Source organism: Lycorma delicatula, chromosome 2, assembly GCF_047948215.1.
Source record: "Lycorma delicatula isolate Av1 chromosome 2, ASM4794821v1, whole genome shotgun sequence".
In the NCBI taxonomy this organism is placed as follows: Eukaryota; Metazoa; Arthropoda; class Insecta; order Hemiptera; family Fulgoridae; genus Lycorma; species Lycorma delicatula.
The window spans coordinates 16,167,456-16,188,598 of record NC_134456.1 but is presented as its reverse complement, the minus strand read 5'-3'; the positions used below and the strand labels follow the sequence as shown (position 1 = coordinate 16,188,598).

General features: G+C 36.3%; 1 protein-coding gene across 1 annotated transcript; it reads left to right on the top strand.

Moving 5' to 3' along the window:
* Positions 1 to 220: 220 nt before the first annotated feature.
* On the top strand, positions 221 to 6,769 carry LOC142320130 (uncharacterized). The gene is made up of 2 exons (XM_075357810.1): positions 221 to 912; positions 6,752 to 6,769. Exons 1-2 carry the CDS (start codon positions 229 to 231, stop codon positions 6,752 to 6,754), a joined length of 687 nt encoding a protein of 228 aa, XP_075213925.1. The 5' UTR covers positions 221 to 228; the 3' UTR covers positions 6,755 to 6,769.
* The last annotated feature ends 14,374 nt before the right edge of the window (positions 6,770 to 21,143 follow it).

The following is a 21,143-nucleotide window of genomic DNA, read 5'->3' as shown; positions in this document are numbered from 1 at the left end:
GTCTTGCGCTTCAGTCGGTAGTTGTTAGTTGCATTATATTACTTTACTATATTTATTTCATTATTTATTTTATTATTTTACTAATTTTTATTATTTTACATATTTTATTATTTTACATATTTTTTTTTTAATATTTTTTTTTAAACTTCGTTCATTTTTATTTTCATTAACTTTTTTTAAACTTCGTTCATTTTTATTTTCATTATGTCAGATGATATAAGGGAGATCATGGATGGGTTGGTTGACATCCGTCGGTGTGGTGGACGGTTGCAACGCAACCGCAACCAGCAGGTGGAGGCGTTCTACAGCATTGTCGATTTGGTGAACTGTATGCACCGTCTGAAAAGGCGGTGTATAAGCTATATACGGGCCAATGAGGGCTTGGTGGAGGCCCAACAACTAGCAGAGGCAGTAGCCACGCCGCCTCCAGCGCCTCTACCACCTCCAGCGCCTCTACCACCTCCACCGGCTACGCCTCCACCACCACCACCACCACAACCGCAGGCAGCAACACCACCTCCTCCACCATTACCAGTCGCCGCAGCGGAGGCGCCTACGTCGCCGATTGACTACACACCGGCGTCTCCGCCACCATCATCATCAAGTCAAAGAGAAGATGTGACGTCGCGGGTGAGGGCGTTGTTGACGGCACGTGGTAGAGGTGTTGCGCCACGACGGGAGTACCACGACCGTCAACGGTTGGTCGCTCGCCGACTCTCCCTTCACAGGGACAATGATCGTATAGGTGAGGAGACCACCTGCCCTATTTGTTTATCAAATAGGGTGGATGTTTCTTTGACCCCTTGCGGTCATCATTTCTGTGAGGTGTGTGCGGTAAGAGGGCTTTCCGACTATGGTCGGTGTGCACTCTTGTCGGCGAGTGACAATCTCATACCGCCAGATGCATACCAGGTATGTAAATATATATTTTTTATATTCATGTTTTGTATTTTTTTGTAGCTATTGATTACAAAGTACGATTACATGGGTGACAAAGTGTTATGTTACGTTGTGGGTGGGGGTTATTCAGTTACATATATATATAATACACACAAAAGTAAGACATTATTCACTTGTTACTACATCGTCATGCCAGCTCCGTCGTTAGCATATCTTTCATGGGTGGCGATTATAACAAATTATTTAAAATCGCCACCTAGGACAACGTGGGAGGAAGATGAAATGAAAGATATGCTTAGACATATCTTTCAAACATCTTTTATAAAGGACGATGCGGGACCAGAGTTGTGGGCGACGGAGCAGGTGTGGTATGACCACGGGTTCTGGGGTTTATATTCAACGCTAGAATCCATATCGTACGTAATCCGGTCTTTTTTGAATGTCAGAAGAGCAGGTGATACGTTGGTTCTGTTGACCAAATCGCCTCCAGACGGTCTTCGTATACGTGTACCGTATTACAGAGTACGTCCACCATGGGAGCTATTTGGTCGTCAGGATCAAATACGTTTTAGTACTGGACGGTGGGAACTATCCGGTACTACTAAACGTCGTCGTATGCACTCATCGACATCCATAAAAAATCGGTGGAAGAGACCGAAACGATTGGGGTCTAGTGAGTAAGTAGATTATTTTTTGTATTTATAATTATTGTTTTGTATTATTTATAATTCATGTTTTATATATGGTATTAGTTTGTAGCTAGTGATTAGAAGTTAGGAGGTGTGGGCTGACAAAGTGATATGGTGGGGGGGGGTATTCAGTCACGTATTGCATATATATAGTACACCCAAAAAGGGGTACATCATTCACTTGTTATCACATCACCATGCCGGCTCCGTCGTTAGCGTACCTTTCATGGGTGGCGATCATAACTAATTATTTACGATCGCCACCCGAGAAGAAGCGGGATGAGGACGAGATGAAGGATATGCTACGGCATATCTTTCGAACGTCCTTAATAGGGAACGATGCGGGACCGGTGATGTTTATGTTGGTGGAGGTGCCTGTCGACAGTTATGGTCCCTCATGGTCATGGGAGTTGCATTCATACCCAGCGACCATCAGAGACATAATAGATTCTTTTTTATTTATGGAAATGAGATGTTCACAGACGATGGTTATGATTACAAAATCGCGTCCCGAAGATGACAGTATACATATACCATATTATGATGTACGTTCACCGTGGAGTCGATTTTGTAGTAACCGTCGAATACGTCTTAGTTATTGGACTAAAGATCTGTTTTACCACTCTTCGGTAAATATAAAGAATCTATGGAAGAAACGTCCGTGGAGAGGTGATAGTGACAGTGACACTGAGTAAGTAATGGGTTTTTTAAAAAATACACAATTAATTTAAGAAAAGTTTTTTATTTTTTTTCTTATGTTATATACTTATATATTAATAAATTTACATATTTTTTTATACAATATATATTAAATAATTTACATATTTGTTTATTTTAAGAAAAGTTTTTATTTTTTTTCTTATGTTATATACGTATATATTAATAAATTTACATATTTTTTTATACAATATATATTAAATATTTTACAAGTGAAAACAAGATACACAATTAATTTAAGAAAAATTTTTATTTTATATATTAATAAATTTACATATTTTTTTTATACAATATATATTAAATAATTTACATATTTGTTTATACAATATATATTAAATATTTTACAAGTGAAAACAAGATACACAATTAATTTAAGAAAAAATTTTATTATATATATTAATAAGTTTACATATTTTTTTATACAATATATATTAAATAATTTACATATTTGTTTATACAATATATATTAAATAATTTACATATTTGTTTATACAATATATATTAAATATTTTACAAGTGAAAAAAACAAGATACACATTTTTTAAGAAATAATTTTTATAGTTTGTTTTCACTTTTTATTGTAAATGGTGGAGGCAATAATTAATGTAAATAGTCATGACCGTGGGATATGAGGACATCGTGATCGATTCTTGGTCTCTTTTGGTGGTTTGGGTTATCGACGGTTTCGGACGGCCTACGTTTTGTTTTATTTACACTGTAGTGACCATATGGAACTGTGTTTATTCTGTTTTGTAAAATGAATCGTTTGTCGTCGAACGGTGATAGCGACTTCTTAGACTGATTAATGGAATGGATATTGTGCAAAGTGCTTCTGATTCCATACGCACTTGTGTATGTAACTTGATCTTTAAAAAGACTTTGTTTGTACAGATCGTGTCTAAGATCGTTTGCAATGGATACTCTAGGAATACCCTTTGCAACATTCTTCTCCTTCTTGTCGAATTCGAGAATGCTATACATCTTAGCACGAAGACCGACAAACTCACGAATAGCCCTTCCATTCATCTCGTCCTTAAACTTACCAAGACGTTTCTTATTGGTATTACTATAACACATGTGATCTCGGGAGTAGTCTGAAGTATCGAATCGATCTATATCGTAAAGGATATCGTCGTAAACGTTATCCGTCACTATATGGTACATCAGACTATCAGTATCAGTCATTAGAAGCTTTATGTTATCACCGTACTTTTCCACCATGTAACCATAGTGGAATTCGTACATGATGGCTTTACTAATGTCCAATACGGTAAATCCGATGTATATTGGACGATTGAGGAATATTTCCGTTTTCTTCAAACTTATCCCCACAACATCTTTGTTATAGATGTACCAAGCTTTAACTCTCGGTTTCGCTATTGCTTTATCCAGTTTACGCTCGTTAGTGATGAGTTGGAAGTCTATTCGGTTACGAACGTTTTCCAATGACTTACCATACACCGCGTTATTCATTAACTTAAAAAAGTCTTTTTCAAAACTGTTTCGCGCTTGTGCACGCTTTTCGGTATTGAAATCGATGTACGGTTTCAACCAAGGCGATTGGGAGAATTCCAGAACTCTATGAATGTGTTTCACGATTAAACCGAGGCGGGTGTATAGTTTTAGATTTCTGTAGTGTAAGACATAATGTTCTTTGTCTAACAATGTTGTCATTAGTTTTTTTACGGGACATCTTTGTACATCATTCAAATAAGGTGACAACATTTCGTCAACTGGTACTAGTCGTTCGGGCGCAAGGGGATAATCCTTATGACGATCGTGTAGGTGTTGTGGATACTCGAGATCCACTTCCAATATATAGCCCTTTTCTCCACGATCGTCAACATTGTTGATGTTGAGAATGTTAATCTCTTCACTACTCAACCACCTAAAATTTGCATATGGTAGGGGTTCAACCATGGCTGTACCGTAAAGGTTGTTGCAATCATAGTATTGAACCCAGGAGGTGGGTTCGGATGGGTCATATTGATCTGGAATGGTTGGATTGTTCGCCTTGGCGTACCTGTTTGAAATCATTGCTACACCACCTCGTGTACCTTTTTCAACAAACAGATGCATATCTATGTCGGTCAACAGTTCCAATTTTTGTCGGGTAAATTTTAACATGGCGTTCCACGTGAAATGGGGGGGGGGGTGGAGTAAAAGTGACAGGGGTCCAAACCGTAATATTGCATAAACGTACTCGGAAATTTTCAAAGACGTCTGCCAACAATAATACGTCGCTAAGAAGATAAAGATCGTGGTAATCGCCTAACGTATTGCAGTCAAACGATTCCCACACGTTTTGGGCATGGCTGTAATCATCGTCTGTTATGTTCTCTCTTCTTAGCGTGCTGTAGAACGCCGTCTGCGGTGGAAGTTGGGTTTCGAAAAACTTGTTTACATGTGTCATGTATTCGTATGGGTAGACACCTTTTCGGATTAAGAAATACCTTTTTTCTGGTAGCGGGAAGTGGGCGGTGAGTGTTTTAAAAACAACGTATTTGTTCTGACAATCTTTTACTAAATTTTCTACAAGTTTTTCGAGGGATGACGGAAGGAATTGTAAAGAGTCCAAAAATCTCAATGGTCCGATGGACAGTGACTGTAATCGCTCGGACGTGTTGGCGATACAGTTTATTTTGTGTTGGTGTTTGTATTTCCCCAAAGTTTGAACTATATGGTGACTATCGTATCCGCGGAGGTTATGAAAAAATACTGGAATATGCTCGGTGCGCTTACAATTTAAATTGCACTCGTTATGACATGCACCGAGAAACCGTCCTGTGGTATGTGAGTGATGACGTACACGATCGTCGTTCAACTCACAATGACAAAGAAAACACTCGGTAGCCCTTTGAAATGTTTCAGTGTCTTCGGGAGTCATCACCATCGGTTTTTCGGTAATCATAATTTTGTGCAATCTATCAGCGTGATCGAGCAATTCGTCCAGCATCTTTTCAACGATATTTTCACCATCTGTTCTCGCTCGGTACACTACAGGACCTTCACAAATCTGTCCTTCCTCGTCAACGATTACATATGCATAACCGGACGGAAGATGATGGGCTACCTTATCGGTAAAACTAGTGTTTGGTTTAGGGGTGGCAGTGTCCATCGGATGTACAAATGATTCAAAGTCTGCATACACCGTATACGGAACGCGAAGCGTGGACGAGTAGTCCCTAAACTTCATTATGCATTCCTTTTGGTTGTACGGTTTGGGAAGCCTTACTCGTTGTGCACCGTGTCGCTTACACTCGATCAGATGTTTCTGTAGATTTTGTACAGCGACATGTGGGTCTGATGAGCTGAAACGGTGCAAACAGTAAGGACAGTATCTACTAGCACAGTGGGCCTTTGTTAGACCCGTCAGGAGTCGAGAAAGTCCGTTTTTACCTGGTTTGGTATTAATCACAGTAATGAAATTTTTCTCTAGTCTCTCCTGTAAGCAGCAATAGGTGTATGCAGTTTTCACGATGGTGATTTTCGGTAACGCGTACCGGATAGACACGATCGTTTTCCTCCTCATACCCGTAGACATTAACGCTTATTGTGGGATTTAACATCTCAAAGCGATTAATATCTCTTACTTTTACAGGGTATAATATCCCAAGCATGTTTATATCATGCTCGTACCTAGCATACCACGTCTGACGGTAGTTACGACCAGGTTGGTCATGTAGGTATGCTAAAACTGACCAGAGAAAACATTTCTGGTCATGTGGATTCTTTACGTTAATTACTGCCTCTCTTTTTAAAATTTTCTTTGGAGTACGTATATAGGAGGAAGAAGCACCGTATAGCGGACGGTAACGAATAACATTTAGGTCTATATAAATTATTTTATGCATTACCCATCCGCTACCGTTGTTGATGAAGTTCACCATCGTCTCGACGATTTTTTCGACGGACTCCACCCACTGTTCATCGACAACGTTGGTGTTCTCCTCCATATTTATAATTGTTTTCGTCCGTCCGTGCAAATAAACGTTGGTATATGACGTCTCTACTCCGCCTTCGAGAGTCGTCTGCTTTTTTAGTTCGACATTTACCGCAACATACCTATACAAAAAAAAATACAGATGTATTAGTATCTTTACAGATGTGAAGAAAATATGTATTGTTAATGTAACAAAGAGTAATTGATGAATGTAAGTAGTCACACTTACCATTTTACGTTGCCGTCGAAGCGTCTACCTTCTTCCTTCAAACGGTTTAGGATATGAGTCTTGTATTGTTGAAGTGTTGACTGAAGGTACATCTCATCGAGCTGGGTTAGGTCCCAACGAAGGCGGATGACATTATCATTGATTGCACGAATCGCGGCTGGATTAACTTGCATTTTTGATGATACCTAATAGACAAAAAAAAATTATAATAACATATGTTTTTCTTTTAGACAAACTTAATAGTAATAATTTTTTTTTGTTTGTGTGTTTCAGTGATGATGACGATTGGTGATGTGTATAGATTATTTATTATTTTTTAATATTTTTTTTAATTATATATTTTAATCGTTTTATTTGTATATTTTATTGTTTTAATCATTTTTTAATTATATATTCTTTAATTTATTATTTTTTAATATTTTTTTTAATTATATATTTTAATCGTTTTATTTGTATATTTTTATTTGTATATTTTAATTATATATTCTTTAATATTTTATTAATTTTTTATTCATTTTTTTCAATTATATTTATCATTTTTTATTCAATTTAATATTTTTTTTTTTTTAATTGTTAAATATTATTATTTGTATTTTTTCATTATATTCATTTTTATTTATTAATTTTTATATTAATTATTTGTATATTTTATTGTTTTAATTATATATTCTTTAATATTTTATTCATTTTTATTTATTAATTTTTTTTATTTATTAATTTTTTATTCATTTTATTATTTGTAATTATTCATTTTTTTCAATTATATTTATCATTTTTTATTTTTTTTCTCATTTTTTAATAATTTTTCTCATACCATGTCATATTAAAAAAAAGATTTCTTATGTATTTAGACTTACCTAGACAGCACTCTTGCTAATAACCCTCTTGTAAAGTAGTATTTCTTCTTACAATAGATGTTCACTCTTCCAGATAACGATTTTGCAAATACTATTTTTTTACAATCGACGTTCGCTCTTCAAAATACCGCTTTCACAAGCAAATAATACTTTTTTTACACACGATGTTGACTATTCAACAGTTAGTGAAAAAATGATTAAATGATGCGAATGCTTTATATATACACACGAAAGGAAACTTGATTGAAAAAATGTAACCATTTTTTTAATTATCCATTTTAATCCGACTCGGTCGGTTGTTCACCAGTGTGAACTGGTTTGTTGCAGTTGTATACATCACAGGTCGAGGATGTGGGTACTGGGTTTCAGACATTGTGATTGGTGGACAGCACGGCAGGTGAACAGAAAAAAAATATTCCACCTAAACTAAAATCATTTCGTCATTTATTCAGTTGAGCGTTGGATCGTGCACGGTTAAGATGTCTGTCTCCAGTGGACACACGCACGCGCAGTCATCGCACTCTATGACAATATGGTGAGTACCTTAAAACACGTTTTATTTTACAAACACACACACTTACCGTATTACGCGCCAGGTGTGACGTCACAAGATGGCGGTTGAACCACCGCCCGCCGCTGTTGTCGTCGACTTATATACAACTTATTTCGCCCTCCGACCAGGGGAGCCGCTGCAGCCGAATGGTCTAAGGCGTCAGTCAGTCAGTCGCGTCCCGCCGTGTCTAGGTTCAATCCCTAGCCGACCTGGTTTTTTTTTCACTTTAAATATTATTTATTTATTTAATTCAGACATACCGCTACACAACAGCTGAACAACAGCGGTACCAACCTTTGAATTAAATAATTAATAATATTCAAACTGAATTAACATTACCAACGTTGGCTACCATGTGGAATTTAGAACTTCCCGCAAAGGGAAACGGGAAATTCCCACAGGAAGAAAAGGGAAAAACCAACATGGCGGACGCGACACTAACGCGGGAGGGCTAGGCACTTGTGACGCCGCCCTCCTATTTATACACTACTGGCGAGCACTACGCAAATTTAATAATAGGCCAGAACATCTAAATTTGTACCGCAGGGCTAGAGCGGTGTGCCGTCGGGTCTTCTTGAACGCTAAGGGGAATTCATGGATAAAATATGTGAACACCATCTCACGTACTACTCCCACGTCTACTGTGTGGAAAAAAATCCATGCAATTTTCGGATCACCGAGACAATCTATTCTCGGTCTCATTGATGAAGGAGAACTCCTTTCATCAACTTCGACTATAGCAAATTCTTTCCCCTCGGTGTCTCTCACTTCATCATATAATAACGATTTTCAGAGGTACAAAGTACAGATAGAAATATTGTCGTTAAACATTGGTGATTCGGTTCGTGAATTGAACTCTCCATTCGTATTTAACGAATTGTTACACGCACTTAAGAACTCACGTGACACTTCCCCTGGACCAGACAACGTTCGCCTTGGTATGCTTTCACACCTTCCTAACTCAGCACTACAATATCTTTTGAATATTTACAATGGTTTATTCTCCGAACAAGTCTTTCCGCCCGGCTGGTCAGAAGCATTTATTATACCAGTACTAAAGCCCGGTAAAGACAACCGATCCCTCAAGCTACCACCCTATTTCTTTAACAAGCGTGTTATGTAAAATAATGGAGAGAATGGTAAACCGCAGGCTTACATGGTACTTGGAGAAACATGGCTTTCTATCTTCGGAACAGAGTAGTTTCCGACAAGGACGATCATCCATTGACCATTTAGTGTCAATGGAAACAGCCATACAAAACGCCTTCCTAAACCGCCAGCACCTCGTCGCTATCTTCTTCGATATAAAAAAGGCGTACGACACAGCCTGGTGACGTGATATTCTTAACACCCTCAAGGGATGGGGAATCAAAGGCAATATGCTTGCTTTTATCCGGGAATTCTTAAATCACCGATCGTTTCGTGTTCGTGTAGACGATTCACTTTCAGATAGTGTCGTCTTGGAGAATGGAGTACCTCAATGTAGTGTATTTATTAAGTGCCACCTTATTTTCTGTGGACATAAACAGTATTACCAATTGTGTACAGGCTCCTGTCTCATGTTCTCTATTTGTTGACGGTTTTGTTACTTACATTGCGAGCCGTTCAACGCCACAGCAGAGCTACTACTACAGAACACTATATTTCGCCTTGAGGCTTGGTCCAGGACTACTGGTTTCACATTTTCATCCGACAAAACGAAATGTGTTCTTGGCTACGAAACCCTTCTATTTCGCAAGTTTTTCTGAACAGAGAGCTTGTTGCTATCTCTCCTTACGTCAAGTTTCTAGGTTTGATTTTTGATAGCTGTTTTATTTGGGTCAAACATATAAAGGAATTAAGGACAAAATGTTCCAAACTTTTAGATATGATGCGGGTCCTTAGTAACACCAATTGGGGAGCCGATCGGTCATGTATGTACGTTACGTTTTTACTATTCTCTTGTTCGTTCCCGTTTAGATTATGGTTGTGTCGCCTACTCTTCAGCTCGTCAAACTGTGCTTAAAATGCTGGAAGGTGTACATCATGCTTTTCTTCAGCTTGCCACAGGTGCGTTTAGATCAAGCCCTGACGCAAGCTTACTTGTAGACTGTAGTGAGCCATCACTTTGGGATAGACGAGACCAGCTTTTGTTATCTTATTTTGCCCGTCTCAAAGGACAGCCAAATCACCCACCCGGCTTTTGATCAGTTCTTAGAATTATTAATTTAAGAAAGTGTGAGGACCGTCCACGCTGTACTGCACCTGTAGGTGTCCGTACCCGACGTCTGCTGCAGCATATAAGTGTTGACACTCGTCGTTCTTTCCATCATACCTGTGCTCATATCCTCCGTGGAGAATAAACCTTGTAAATTTTACTTTTGATCTTACGACATACAATAAACAATCAACATTACCTATTATTTTCTGGCAAATGTTCCAGTGTGTCCTCACCAAGATGAACCCAGAGGCAGTGATCGAAACAAGACGATACCGTTGGTTGTGCTTTTGTTGTCAATGAAAGAACTTATATGTTTGGCCTACCCGATATTACGAGTGTGTGTTCACTGCTGAAGTACTCGCTATAAATAAGGCTCTAAATATCATTAACCTTAAATGTAGAATTATTCTTATTTGCAGTGACTCATGTAGTCTTCTCCAGGCGTTAGAAAACTTTTATTGCAAACATCCTGTCGTCATTGAAATTTACAATGCAATCACCGAGTTGAATATTTGCAACACAGAAGTAAGTTTTTGCTGGGTCCCTACCCACGTAGGGATTCCAGGTAATGAACAAGCAGATTATGCTGCCAAAGAAGCGTGTATTCAACTTCCTTTCACCACCCGAGTTACTACCTCTGATTTTATTAATCGTGTAAAACAATCACTGAGAGCAAGGTGACAAAGTGACTGGACGATTACCGTCGATAATAAACTCGATAGATTAAAGATTTTGTTACCGCGGGATTCCTTTTGCAGAAAAACTCTACATGAAGAAGTAATCCTCTGCCGATTGCGGATAGGACATACGAGGATCACACACAAGTACCTAATGTCAGGAGGACAAGCACCCATATGCACACGATGCAACTGCCACATGACTGTGCACCACATTCTCATAGACTGCATATGTTTTGCGGCGTTGCGTTGTTAATTTGATCTACCCAGAAACATTCGTGGTATCTTGTGCAATGATAATGAAACTTTGAACCGAATGTTTCTGTTTTTGCGTAGTACAGGTAACTGCAAAAGTTTAATATTGCCATAAATATTTTTTATGCTAGAAGAGTTTTTGTCAATTTTTTCCCTTGCTTTCAATTTTGATTGTTTTGGTTCTATGTCTTTAATTTTATTATCCGAGTAGGGAGCCTTTTGCACTCCCTAACGGAATTAATTAAGTTTTATATAGTTTCCATTTTCTATTATTTTAGTTTTTATATTTTAAAGACTCCGTCTGCGATATTAGTTATGAGTTTTATTTCACCCATTTAACTTAGTTTTAAATTTTAATTATATAATTTATATTAGTTTTAAACCTTATTTAGTTTTATTATTTTTCCTTTTTATTAAAGAAAATTCCGGGCGATGATAACGCACAGGCGTTTTTTGCCCACAAAAAAAAAATTAGGTGGTTATTTTTCTAGTTACTTTTGTTCTTAGGAAGGTTAGATATAATGATACATTAATAAAAGTATCAAACATTTTGTTACAAAATAAAAGAAGCCGCTGTCATATTATCAGGATTTGTTTACTAACTCTGAGAGTGTTATTCGGGTAATTATCCCATTTGTTGATGTATTTCAATAAAATAGCTTGTAAAAATATACAAATTAATTTAAATGTTGTATTCTGTTATGTTTCAATTCCTGCTTGAAATGACCTCACTAATGTAAAACAAATTTTAGATTTATTACTCCATAAAGATAGCCTTCCCTCTATTCTGTGTTAGGAGTGTGGTATTCTGCAGTTAATATTATTGGTTGATGGATTCTGATCTGTCATTCACAAGAAATTTTAAGCATACTAATTCTCTTATTCACTTCATCATCTAACATACATCTGAATAAAAAAAATATAAAATGTAATTTTTGAGTCGTGTTTAAATTACGTTCTATGTAACTCTTACATACTAAGAAACTCTTTGTATCTCCATGTTAGCCTTCTCTATTTTTTAATTTTCTCAGAGTTGCTGTTTGTAGCTTTTATTTTCATTAGTTATTAAATTAACATTTTTTAAAATTGTCTTCTGAACGAGAAAGTTTGTTTTTGGTCAAACAAATTAATGTAATTTGCAAGTTAGGAAGGAAACAAGTCAATGTCTGGAAAAAATTTAATTGACCTAGTTTGTCTGTAGGCATGGTACAGAAATAGAGGAAAAAATTATTGAACCTTTTAATGAGATTAACAACAAAAAATTTCTTCTCCAGAATTTGAGCACGTTAGACAAAGTTGATATAAAATGTTCCTACAGACAGAAACATGTTAATATTACTGGACTAAAAAAAAAAATTAAAATCGCCTTCTCGGCTAGTATTACAAATATTCTGCAATCGATGAACCAGTGTTATAAAATGTTAAAAATATTACTATTGAAAAAAAATGTATACTTATCGAAGACTCACTCCCAAAAAGTTTAATTTACAGATAATGCACTGAGCCTAGAAAAGCATGAGAAAGTATAACCGTAAAAAATTAATTTTATATACTGGCCTTGTTGAGAAATGAACAATACTTAATCTATTCTACAGTTTCTTAAGGAAACAGGTTTGGTTCTTTATGTAGGGGCAGACAACTGTATAGCTACATCAGCATCTTTTGGCGACAAGGTGAGATAGGAAGGAGATTAGATTGTGATACTGAAACAAAGATACTGCTGCAATCAAATAAAATAATTTGATTGTAGCATATAAAATATTCATAATACTATTTCCGTGCTTTCCGATGCTATCACATAGGTTTTATAGCAGGAAATCATAAATATTGAAAATAAAATTGAAGTTCTATAATTACAAATCAAAACAACTAGTTAAAAATGTTTGCTATTCTAAGTTTGCCGTAAAGTTTTTTTGGTAGTGTCAGTAATTAATAAAATTACTTTAATTTGCAGATATATCTGGATAGATAATGTGTATGTTAAGTAAATATTTATTTTTTTCATATTTTGTGAATATTGTATTTTCATAATGTTCTTGCATAATAATGTGTTGCGTACTGCAATACTTTGCTTAAAACTACATTTTTAAAGGTGCTAGGATTATTCAAAAGCTGGTGTCTTCATTCTTAAGGATGTGTTTCTTCTCTGTACATTCAGATTTTATTTGCGTAATACAAATTTTTTGAGTGACTTTACATTAAAAATCTAAATCTGTGTAAGGATCAATATTGCATAGATTTTTTAAGTTTGTGTTTAATTTTCTCAATGGGAATCTTGTTTTAGCGGCAAAAACTGTCATTCTCTATGCTGTTATAGTGAGATTTCAGTGTATCTTACCCTAATCATCTCTTTGTGTTTTATTTCAGTATTAAACTTTTTCTGAAAGTTGTCTGTCTTATAAAGCCCAGCAACTTATAGTAGTTGGCTCCATTTAATCACACTCTTAAATCCTTAAAATCTTTATAACTTCTTGAAACCTACTTCAAAATTAGTGTAGCCTTATATATCTGACAACTAGATGTGTAATCCATGAAGTGTACTGTTCAACAGAGCTCCCTCTTAATCTGTATGTACTGTTTAAATGTATTAACCCCTTATTCCTTTTAAAACTGCATATATTTTATTTCTTAACACATTCTGTCAATTTTTTAATACTTAGTCTTTATGTCGATAGCTGACCCATATATTAAAAAAATATAAATTTTTGGCAAGTTCAAATACCAAGAAATTAAAAAAATAAAAGTTGGAATTTTTCGTAGTTGACAAGTATATTCTTAGAGTAAATTTTTGTAGATGCTAGGATTACATTTATAAAATATGAAATATTTATAACTTAAAATTTTTCTAAAGAATAACTTTTGCTGAATTTACAAAGTATTCAGAATAAATGCTTGTAAGAATAAAGAATTATTTTGAAATAAAAATTTTTCTTTCTTTATAATCTTGTGTGTCCAGGTGCTCTAAAATTTTGAGGCTATAGCACAGACAGGCAACTTTGAGATTTGAGCCGGTTACAGTCTTTTTCCAACCATTAACAGGTTGCATACCACACTTGCTTAACATTTTGCTCTAGATGAGAAAATATTTTTCAACAGTACTTATTAAAAAGTACATGTTAACACTCTTGTTAAAATTTTTGTTTATATGTATTACTTCCTTCTTCACTTGAACATCACTCTTCAAGAACATGTGTGCCCTTGGTATTTAGCAGTTTAATATCAAGTTAGGGTTCTTGAACTCTAACTTGATATTAGGGTTCATTAGGGAAACTAATTAGGGATATTAGAGTTCATTAGGGTTTTTGAACTTCAGATTTGCAAGTACTAAAGGAAGAATAAAAATACTATCTGAAAAAATTGGGGAATTTCTTATAACCTTGACGACTACCACATGAGCATGAGGCATAGCAAGTAAATTTATAAATTAGTAACTTAATTTTTTTCATAATCCTTTTTTATCGTTTTTGGGTTTTTTCAAAATTAACTAAAATAGAAAATCTTAATATGTTATTATTGTTTTACTTTTTTATTTGTTTTAGTGTTACAAATTGATAAAATAGTGGAAGTAGTACGGAAATGGTGGTACGGCGTCAAAAATGAGGTCATTTTTGACGTCACTAATTCAAGATAGCTGTGGTCAGCCATCTTGGATTGTGACGTCATTGACGCCGGTACCCCGTCAGTGTTGCCAACTTGATTTATTTTATGTCGACAGCGAGTCAGTGTTACCAACTTGATTTATTTTTTGTTGACATGTTTATATATTGAAGAAATATTTCAAAGGTTGGTATCACTGTTGTATGGCGGTCGATTTGAATTAAATAAATAAATAATATTTATTTAAAGTGAAAAAAATTCTGTCGGCTAGAGGATTCGAACCCGGTCATGACGGGACGCGACCGACTGACGCCTTAAACCAATCGGCTGCGGTGACTCCCTGATGTAATGAGTGAAAAATGTTCTACGTAAGCTGTGAATTTTAACGTAACATCAGTCTGTACATACACACACAAACACACATGCACACACACACGCGCACACACATACATATATATACACACAAGTGAATATAGACGTACCTCGAGGATGATCCCAGGCGATTACGTCGGGAGGCGTAACCTCGAAGGAGAGAGGTTCTCGTCGTAGATCGTGCACCGGGAGGCGGTGGCGGCGATGTCTGCTGCAATACACAAACACACACGCACACACATACATATATATATATACACACAAGTGAATATAGACGTACCTCGAGGATGATCCTGGTCGTCCAGGCGATGGCGTCGGGAGGCGTTACCTTGAAGGAGAGAGGTTCTCGTCGTAGATCGTGCACCGGGATGTGGTGGCGGTGATGTCTGCTGCGACACACAAACACACATGCACACACACACATACATATATATACACACAAGTGAATATAGACGTACCTCGAGGATGATCCTGGTCGTCCAGGCGATGGCGTCGGGAGGCGTTACCGCGACGGAGAGAGGTTCTCGTCGTGGATCGTGCACCGGGAGGTGGTGGCGGCTGTGTTTGCGTGCGTGCGTCAGCGGAGTGACGTAGAGGTGTTTACCGTGCGAGATGCGGCGCTCGACTGAAGAATTGTGGGACCGACGTGGTCTGAAGTTGTCCGATTGACCAATCGCAGCTTGGAATTCGAATCGGCGCATGCGCACTAGCCGTTAGTGCGTACGTGCGAACTCGAACGTCGTCTCTAATAAGAGCGGATGCGATAAGGAAAATGTTTTTTTTTTAATAATTATCGGATCACTAATACAAAAGTGACTTGAGTTGTTGTAACTGGTTAAATCCGGTTGTGTCTGGATCTGTAAAAGGAAAAAAAAAGTTATGAAATGAATTTATGTGTTGGAACACTCTCCTCACCATTCGCAAGTGTAATTCGACAACAGATGGTGAATCTGACATCGGATTACACCGCAGGCCTTGGAACCTTCATCCAGTAATGCCGATCGACTAAATTTTATTTCTAAAAAATAGTTTTACATTACTGTATGGGGGTTTAGAGTGTTGTTGCATTTCCACACCACCCCAGAGGTAGCAACCGCGGTGCGTTGAGATTTTTTTTTTTTTTTTAGAGTGATATCTCCCCAGTAGGCCTACAAAACACTCGACTATATATATCTTAAGAAACGTCCTCATGATACTTCTTTACAAGAAAGAACATCTATGTTAAACAAAAAAAAAAAAATCCCAAGATAACTCTAATTTATGTTGTAGTCCTTAAAAGGACTTATTTAAACATCGTAGAAATTAAAAAATTCGTTGACGGTTTTCTTTATACTCTTCTTTGCGTTTCGTATTCTTGTATAAAATAAAATAAAGAGAAGCGATGTGACGTCCTTTCATATATCGATTGGTTTTAACGTAATCGAATTCTGAATATTCATTTGTGTCGTACGCCACCAACAGCGGTTGGGTATCATCGTCACAACCATCGGCAGAACAATCTACCTCATCACGACCTCTGAAGAAAAGTCCTCCGTCCGTCGCTACATTAGCTGTTACTCTTCTTCTTTCGTTTGCAGCAAACACGTTTACAGTGAGTACGTTATTTTTTCGATGCGACGTATTGAGATTTTTTAACACGGACGCATTCAACTTCATATTCGACGAACGATTTAATTTGAACGCCTTTACGTTACCGTCGTCACCGTAGAATCCAGAAAACAGTACTTCTTTGCTGTGAATAAGTGCGACAGCTTGTTCACCGCATTCAAATTCGCAATAATATTTTCGTCCATATCCAAAATCATCATCATTGAAAACCACTCTTATGGTCAAGTTATCACCGTTTTTATCAAAATCATGATCAGATAAATCGACAATATATACGTAACTGTGTTTTAATTTAAAACACATAGTCGTCAGTTGTTGGTCACCGACGCGCACGCGTACATCTTCTTCACTAAACTGAATCATGTTTACAACTCGAACGTTTCTCAACGAGTAAACTGCTTCACTCAGTTACACTGTATTTATAAGCTCCTCCCCACCACCACAACTACCACACCCTGCTATCAACGAATCAGAATGTCACAACCTCCCCTCCACAATTCGAAAAAAATTCATCTGATAGGTATGGTGATATCCTGACAAGTGCATTTTGTATGATTTGAAGCTACAATTTTTCAATTTATTGTTAAACACTCTCCTCACCATTTGCAACAAAATCCGATAGTAGATAAATCTATTACCAGATCGTGTCGCGGGCCTTGGAACCACTGCATTCAATAAACGTAACTAAATATCGTGTTCTATCTTGTTTACTTGTTTGTTTTTTTTATCTTGTTTACTCCCCTCCACAATTCGAAAAAAATTCATCTGATAGGTATGGTGATATCCTGACAAGTGCATTTTGTATGATTTGAAGCTACAATTTTTCAATTTATTGTTAAACACTCTCCTCACCATTTGCAACAAAATCCGATAGTAGATAAATCTATTACCAGATCGTGTCGCGGGCCTTGGAACCACTGCATTCAATAAACGTAACTAAATATCGTGTTCTATCTTGTTTACTTGTTTGTTTTTTTTATCTTGTTTACTCCCCTCCACAATTCGAAAAAAATTCATCTGATAGGTATGGTGATATCCTGACAAGTGCATTTTGTATGATTTGAAGCTACAATTTTTCAATTTATTGTTAAACACTCTCCTCACCATTTGCAACAAAATCCGATAGTAGATAAATCTATTACCAGATCGTGTCGCGGGCCTTGGAACCACTGCATTCAATAAACGTAACTAAATATCGTGTTCTATCTTGTTTACTTTAAAAGAAAACATTTTTTAAAAAACAATAATTAGTTACAAATTTATTGATGGGGGTTTAAAGTGTTTTTTGTTTTGTGTATGTATGTGTAATTTTGTGTTGTTTGTTTAATGTGTTGTTGTCCTGAAAAGGACAGTTTGAATAGCTACCTGGTATTACTCGAATACCACATCGAAGGCTTTTCCGATGCGTCCTTTGAAGACGAGTTTCAGCTTCATTTCAGTTATTGTGTCAAATTCGTCCTCTTTCAATGTTTCGGCAAACCGTCTTGGCAAGTAAACATTAAACATCGTTTCCTCACCTTCACGTAAACGACACACGATACTTTTTCCATACCGCGTTGCAATTTTTCTTAACCATACAACCTCGTACGGTTTCCCAATCGTAAGATCACCAACGCTCTTCGTCTCTAGGTTGGTTGCAACAAGTCGCTTATTCAATTGATGAATAAAATCTTTTCTGTTACCGTCAGTCATGATGATGTTATTTCTTCAAACGTTAGCTTTAGAATGAGACTAGAGCGATTACAACTGGCTATTTATACCCACACATCTGCTTATCAACATCCGCAATCGGTATTCCAAGAATCGACAATTAATATTTATTTTAATTGCTTAACAACATCTGGTTGAGCCAATTATTTTTTCTTATCAAAGTCATAAATTATTTTTATTTTAAGTTCTTATCTACTAATTACATCCGGTCGAGCCAATTATTTCTTATCAACGCTATAAATAATTTTTTATTGTTATCGTCACGATAATTAATTCCACGAATTGAACCAATTATTTTTTTATCAAAGCCATAAATTATTCTTATCAATATTTATTTTAATTGCTTAACAACATCTGGTTGAGCCAATTATTTTTTCTTATCAAAGCCATAAATTATTTTTTATTTTAAATCGATAATTAATATTTATTTTAATTGCTTAACATCTGGTTGAGCCAATTATTTTTTCTTATCAAAGCCATAAATTATTTTTATTTTAAGTTCTTATCTACTAATCACATCCGGTCGGCCAATTATTTCTTATCAACGCTATAAATAATTTTTTATTGTTATCGTCATGATAATTAATTCCACGAATTGAACCAATTATTTTTTTTATCAAAGCCATAAATTATTCTTATCAATATTTATTTTAATTGCTTAACAACATCTGGTTGAGTCAATTATTTTTCTTATCAAAGCCATAAATTATTTTTATTTCTTATCAACGCTATAAATATTTTTTTTATTGTTATCGTCACGATAAATAATCCCACGTGCCAATTAAAAATTATATTTTCCTTATAAAACAGTAATCACAAATAAACAAACATTTACCAACACCACAAAAAAAAAATACATTTGTTCGAGTTTCATTTCCACACCACCCAAGAGGTAGCAACTGCAGCGCGTTGAGATTTTTTTTATGCGAGTGATATCTCTCCCCAATAGGCCTACAAACACTCGTGCAAAATTTTACAAACTGATTTTTATATCCTCGTTGAACTCGTCAACGTCACCGTTGGCGAGTTTTTTCTTTCCATAATAAGTTAATTTCATCGAATGATTTTTTACAACGTTCAATTCATCGTCGGTAAATCTGTTTGTATACGTCTTTGGTAATAAGGTTTGAAAGCTGTCCGGTTCATCCGATTCGCTGTCGAACAATATTACGCAAATACGGAGTTCGCCGTATTGAGTAAATATCTTTCTCATTTCCAACAGTACGTAGCTCACACCGATATCAAGATCGGTCAACCTCCTGAACGGTATCTTCTTTAGAAAACAATATTCATCGTTGAAAACGTTAATAAATGCTACGGTGTCCATCTTAACATTCGCAGTGCTCACACTCGAATGGCAATTGCAAGTGTGATTTACCTTCTTACCCCCTATTTCCACGACAATTTTGCAAAACAACCGATAGAGTTCGTTACGATCGATAACTGCACAGGCGAACGGACTTTCCCATAACACTTCGTATTTATTTGCACGTACCATAGCGTGCATTCTTTTCACGTTTTCAATAATCAATTCGCACGAACATAAGTATTCTGGTAGACCACGACCGCAGTAGTCGAATTTCTTACAATCGAAAGCATGTATTTCATCATTAACATCGTAGTGGGTGGTAAGCATCATAAAACAATATTTGCAAATATACGATGCAATAAACCTCAATTCGTTTACCGAATCGCTAAACGTTTTCATCGCTGCTCTATATCGGGTCGTCACTATAGTGAATATAATGTCTACACAATCCGTCTACAGTATCTATTTTTAAACTGTCTAAATATTCTTGTAAACCGTCGTGAAGTTCAGCGTAAGTGGCGTCGTAATTGAAAACCACTCTAACCGTATTGAAACGGTGTATGTCTGCGGTAATACTTGTTGCGTGAGGAAACGCAGCAATTGTAAGTTTCATAAGATGACGCAACGTTCTTACGCGACGATTTGGAAAAAATCTAATCGTCCACCGATGCGGCTATGTCAATGTCCATCGCTAAACTGCGGATGGAATTACACATCGGAAGGTTTTTTAAGGGGAAAAAATAGGTTTACTATAAAACACTCTCCTCACCGTTTGTAACACAATTGATAGTGGATAAATCCAATATCATATCGTGTCACGGGCCTTGGAACCACTACATTCAATAAATGTAAATAAATATCGTTTTTTTTGTTTTTTTTTAAATTAAAAAAACAATAATTAGTTACAATTTATTGTATGGGGGTTTAAAGTGTTTTTTGTTTTGTCTACGCGTGTAATTTTGTGTTGTTTGTGTAATGTGTTGTTGTCATGAAAAGGACAGTTTGGGAAAGACGATGAGGTGACTAGTTGAAATAGATTTTTATATAGCCAGTCACCGCTTGTCTACACATCCCACATGGAAGGTTGTGTTGTATTAAATACCGTACACAATCTATGCAGAATGTATGACCACACGGTAGTATCGTTGCTCCTACACGTGCAATCAGATATATTTTACATCGCAGTGTACTGGTCAAATCTTCATCCCGTATAACACCTCGTTCTACTGCACATTTCACATTTCTTAATGCCTCACTAAGCGATTCTAAAAAGGGTACATCTGCACCCTTCACACTTGAGATACTACGCACCAAGTTTCTAATACTGGTAACCACTCTTGCTTTAGCAAGTTCGAATGATGTCCATGTTCTCTCACCCATGTTCGTCTGATGTGCAGCTGTGTTGTGAAATGAATGATGTAGTGAGCAGAGCGACAAATATATATACCTTATCAGTGCTATGGACCCTGTACTTCCTGTTATTTCCCGCTTGTTATTTTAAATTTAAAAAAAAACGGTTACGTTTCC